Genomic DNA, 4,740 nt, shown 5'->3' with positions numbered 1-4,740 from the left:
CATTCATGCAAGACAAGAGATATATTTGTCTACAGTTGGGTGATCTCTTTTCCTCTTTGGCCTTTATATATAATAATAAAAACTATAGGCCGTAAAGATGGCCATGATGCATGCAAAGCCGATGTAAGAAAGCAAGAGAAATATACATGCACTATAGAAGCTGTTGCGGACGGAGACAACTCATTACCTTCACTTGGATATGATGCCCATATACATATATATACCCAAACAAGCCTCAACAGGGAGGCTCAAGGAACCACTTAAGAGCCATGGACAAAGGGGAACCCACCTCACCTTGTGGAGATTATCCCTCCTGCCATTAGGAGTAGTAATAGTTGCTACTATTCCAAGTAATCCACCCACCATGATAGCAAGCTGCACTCAATACAAGAGAAAAGGTAGGGAGAGAGGGAGAGAGAGAGGGGGGGACGATCATGAGTTGGTAGGGAGGAACAAAACAAAAAGGTCATAAATAAATAAATAGGCTCTGATATTGTATATAGCAATAAAAACAAAAGGGGTGACAGGCCAGAGGGAGTGAAAAGATTGACCTGCATCTCCTCCATCATTCAAAGCTCACTTAGATTCTCGTTGTCTCCCTCTACAAATCCCCCACATGCTGCTGCCCATCCATGAGAGCCAATACTCCAAAAAAAATACCGAAATCCCAAAACGCAAACAAAAATATATATATAAAAAATCAAAATAAAATAATCAGCAAACCCCTCTTGTGTCTAGATGCAGTTGCCCATGACCTGCCCCCATTCCTACAACATCCCCAAACAACTTTTGTAGAAGGAAAGATAGAAATACAAGAAGAAAAAAAGGAGAGAAAACCTCGAAATATTCCAATTCAATTCTCTATATATATATCTTGCTTCCTGGCCTAGCTTTAGCCTGCTTTTCCCATTCATGAGCATTAGAATAGATAGAGTATGACATAATGCGATATATAGACCAGTAGGAGGTTCCTTGCTTAGCTTACAAGGTAGTTACGGGAATCCATGAGAAGAATACATGGAGGATGATGGACCAATGCCACCACCACCCCCTTGAGACCTACTGCAGCTGTTGTCATCCTCACCCCCATCATTGATCTTGCACCCCAATTGCGCCGCCATGCCAAGATCGAGGTATACCATTCTCGAATCGAGACTGAGGTTAACCATGCTGCTGCTGCTGCTGCTGCTGAGGCTGTTGGCATTGCAATTGCTGGGCTCGGGATTCATTGGAGGATGGTACATGGCCGTGCTGGGATTGCGACCTCCGCCGCCGCCGCCGCCGCCACTATTCGCTGCCTCCTCCCTCGACATGACCATCGCCGCAGACTGGACCAGCTCGAGGCAGAGCCGGAGCTTGTTGGGCTCGATGTGCGAGAGCCCCGGGACAGCGCCCTTGAAGAGGAAGTCCGAGGTGAGGGTACGGAGGATGTCGAGTGGAGTAACCCCGTCAACTGTCCGGATGTTGGGGTCCGCGTGGTGGTCGAGGAGGACGGCGACCATGTCGGGGCAGACCATCTCGGCGGCGATGTGGAGGGGGGTCTTCCCTGCCGGCCCTGCAGGACAGTTGACGTCGGCCGCGCCGAGCTCCAGGAGCGCCTTGACGACCTCGCGGCTGCAGTTCTCGACAGCGTAGTGAAGGGCGAGCGCGTCGTCGAGGTTGAGCCCCTCGCCCATGACCATGAGCTTGACGAGCTCGACGTCGGAGGAGTCGAGCGCGCGGCGCATGCGCCGGATCTTGTGGTGCTGGTCCTCGAGCTCGGCGGCGGCAGCAGCAGCAGAGGATGGGCCGACGCCGGCCACGGCGATGTCGAGTGGGTGGTGGGACATGAAGGAGGAGCGGCGGGCGAGGGAGGTCTTGAGGCGGAGCTCCTCGATCTTGGCCACGACGTCGATGGGCAGGTGCTTGGCGAGGACCTCAGGCGGGAGGCCCGACTTGGCGACGAGGTGGGAGCAGGTGGTCCAGAGCTGGTGCATGTCCTGCTTGCGCGACGCCATCAGCACCTTCATCACGTCCTCGATCGACGCCTTCTCGACCATGCTCGCCAGTTGCTTCTGCGAATCAGAAAGTTGAATGAACGAGAGCAAAAAAAATTTGGAGGCGAACGATTCTGCAAACAGTGATAAACAAAGGCATCTTCTGCTTGAGATGGTAGTTGGGGAGATGGCCTGGGCCGGTGGAGAAGGGAATTCTAGGCTTATTCCCTGCATAAAATATAGAGAGAGATGCGGCGAGAGAGGAGGGGCGTTGGGGACTCAGTGAGGCGATGATTGGCCTAGAACAGCAAAGCACCCAATTCTAGAAATAAATTGGGATGCTGCATGAAATGGGCAAAGATCTTCTCGGAAAAAGGGGAAACCCCTAGTTTACAGATGCTTATGATGGAAGAAGGATGAAAGATGGCGTGCAATCTGAAAGAGCCCCACTCATGTCACCTGTTCACTGTAGCAAGGCAGCCGCCGTTGACACAGTTAACAAGAAGAAACAAGAAGAACAAGATGAACACAAAAGGGAAGGAGGAGGAGAAGGCGGCTATAAATAGGATTATAGGAGATAGAAAGATAAAGCCGCAAGCAGCACGCTGCAAGGAATGAGCAAAGATAAAGGAAACGAAGGGAAAGGAGACAGACCAACCCTAGAATCGAAAGGCACTTCATTAATGGGGCAGATGCATGATGGGAAGGATGGCTCAATTGCTCACACGCACCTCAAGATCCAGCAATCCCAAAAATGGCAACAGTAGGACCTAATGAACAACTGTACAATTAAGGCATCAGCGAAAGAGTTTGATCTGATGCGAGGAGGTCAGATCTTGGGGGAGGAGTTTTGGCAGGGGGTACCTGGGTGAGCAGCGCCAGCTGCTCGACGCCGAAGGAGCGGGCGGCGGCGAGGGTGTCGAGGGCAAGGTCGACGGCGGCAGTGCAAGAGGTGTGCCAGCAGCCGCGCTCGCTGCAATTGGGGCGCGGCTCGTGCTTCTGCGGGACGATGGAGACCTGGCCGCTGTACAGGAACTGCAGCAGCAGCAGGAAGACCTCGTAGCCGACGGAGTTCACCGGGATCACGACGGGGCCGGCGGCGGAGGCCCCGCGGGGGGACGAGGCGGATGCGCCGGAGGGGGAGCGGGGGCCGTGGTGGTGGTGGGGGTGGAGGTCCTGGTGGAGGAGGAGGAGACCCGGGGAAGGGGGGTCGGGGCCGCAGAAGAACTTGCGGAAGAAGAGGCTGCGGGCGGCGAGGATGCAGCGGTGGGCGTGGACGAGACGGCCCTCGACGCTGAAGGTGACGTCGCTGAAGGCCTGGCCATTGATCAGCAGGTTCAAGTAGTCCAAGGAGAGGGATTTCAGTGAATCCTCCATTGCTGAACTGAACTGCTGCTGCTGCGACGCTGCTCAGCCCTTTTTACTCTCCCGTGTCCTTCTTAGCAGGTCTATCTATCTATCTATCTATCTATCTATCTCTATATCTATCTCTATATCTATCTCTCTCTCTCTCTCAGCTGACTGATGACTTGAAGACGTTTCAGAAGGAAAGAGTGGGGAGAGGTCTAGAAGAGGGGGAGTTGTGTGTCAGGGAGAGGAGTGGGAATGGGAGAGCGGAGGAATGGGGGAAGAGGTGGCGAGGGGGGCCTCTTCTCATGACCTCTTCGCCGCACTGTTGCTGCTTCTCGTTTCTTGTTCCTTTCCTTTTGGGGTGTGCGGTGGGATGGGATTTTTTTTATATATATTTTTTTCTTTATTTCAGAGGGGGATAGATCGAGAGAGAGACAGGGGGAAAGCAAGAAAGAGGAGTCGAGCAACTTGGGTGGCTGTGCTGGGCGGCTGGGGTATTTAAATAATTGAGGTGTAGAAAAGCGGAAAATGGGTGCGGAAATGCTGGAATGATGGAAAATGAACCTCGTTTGGGAAGTTAAATAACAAGCTTGACATGGTTCGGTGTTGTTTTTTAGTTCATTTTCTTCTCTCTTTTCAAATAGGGTACCAACGTGCAAGCAAGACAAGAATAAGGGCTTCAATTATTTAAACAGAGAAAGCAAGGGAACTCGACTATGTTTATTTTTGTTATTACAAGAAAGGCATGATTTCATATCTTTCTTCCTCACAAATTAATTCCCTCATTAGCTTTTATTTAATTAAACTTTTGATATTGAGAACACCGCATGAAGTATGATTTTTTGAGATACAAATATCGAAATATTCTACATATGCCATTTGATTTTTGCTGTGGTAAATTTTATTGGCGTTGCTTGTGCTTGCCTCTTTTGTTTTAACTAGTACTCTATATATATCTTCACCTTCTTTAATTACATCACTTTGTGTAATTTAAGTTAGCCGGAGAGAGACAAAAGGCAGAGAAAATACCAACATAGCGACAAATCGAAATCACATTAAACAAAGGACTTGGGAGCATAGAAAGGATATAAATCTAGAATCTTCTCCCAGATGGAGGAAGGATCGATGCAACCACCCCGTTTAAAGCCTAGTTTGTTGTTGACTAATGCTATACGATATTTAAGTATCCCACTGATTGATAGGATCACAATTATCCATAAGCAGCTTTCTACCTTCTCTTCTTATTTCTTTTTTCTTATTAGGATGTTCTTTTCATTTACATTCCCCATCAAGATATTGATAGATCTTACTTATGTAGTATTTTCTTTCAATTTAATTACTAATACAAACTTGATTTTCTTTTAAAGAAATAGAGGATGCCATCACTAGGGTTTGAATCTCGAACTCTCCTAAA

The 4,740-nt window shown here is 49.3% G+C and overlaps 1 protein-coding gene across 1 annotated transcript; it reads right to left on the bottom strand.

Annotated features, from left to right (window-relative positions):
• Positions 1 to 473: 473 nt before the first annotated feature.
• On the bottom strand, positions 474 to 3,988 carry LOC103714656 (BTB/POZ domain and ankyrin repeat-containing protein NPR5-like). The gene is made up of 2 exons (XM_008801983.4): positions 2,841 to 3,988; positions 474 to 2,054 (listed from the first exon to the last, which is right to left on the bottom strand). Exons 1-2 carry the CDS (start codon positions 3,351 to 3,353, stop codon positions 993 to 995), a joined length of 1,575 nt encoding a protein of 524 aa, XP_008800205.1. The 5' UTR covers positions 3,354 to 3,988; the 3' UTR covers positions 474 to 992.
• Between the last annotated feature and the right edge of the window lie 752 nt (positions 3,989 to 4,740).

The sequence above is a fragment of the Phoenix dactylifera genome, chromosome 13 (genome assembly GCF_009389715.1).
Source record: "Phoenix dactylifera cultivar Barhee BC4 chromosome 13, palm_55x_up_171113_PBpolish2nd_filt_p, whole genome shotgun sequence".
Classification (NCBI taxonomy): Eukaryota; Viridiplantae; Streptophyta; class Magnoliopsida; order Arecales; family Arecaceae; genus Phoenix; species Phoenix dactylifera.
Note: the sequence above shows the minus strand (reverse complement) of the source record. Positions and strands in the feature narration are given on the sequence as shown.

Excerpts from the sequence above, each read along its gene's own strand:
- LOC103714656 (XM_008801983.4), bottom strand. The coding sequence starts at position 3,353 with ATGGAGGATTCACTGAAATCCCTCTCCTTGGACTACTTGAACCTGCTG. Across the intron at positions 2,055-2,840 it reads AGCTGGCGCTGCTCACCCAG|AAGCAACTGGCGAGCATGGT; the intron begins GTACCCCCTGCC and ends TCTGATTCGCAG.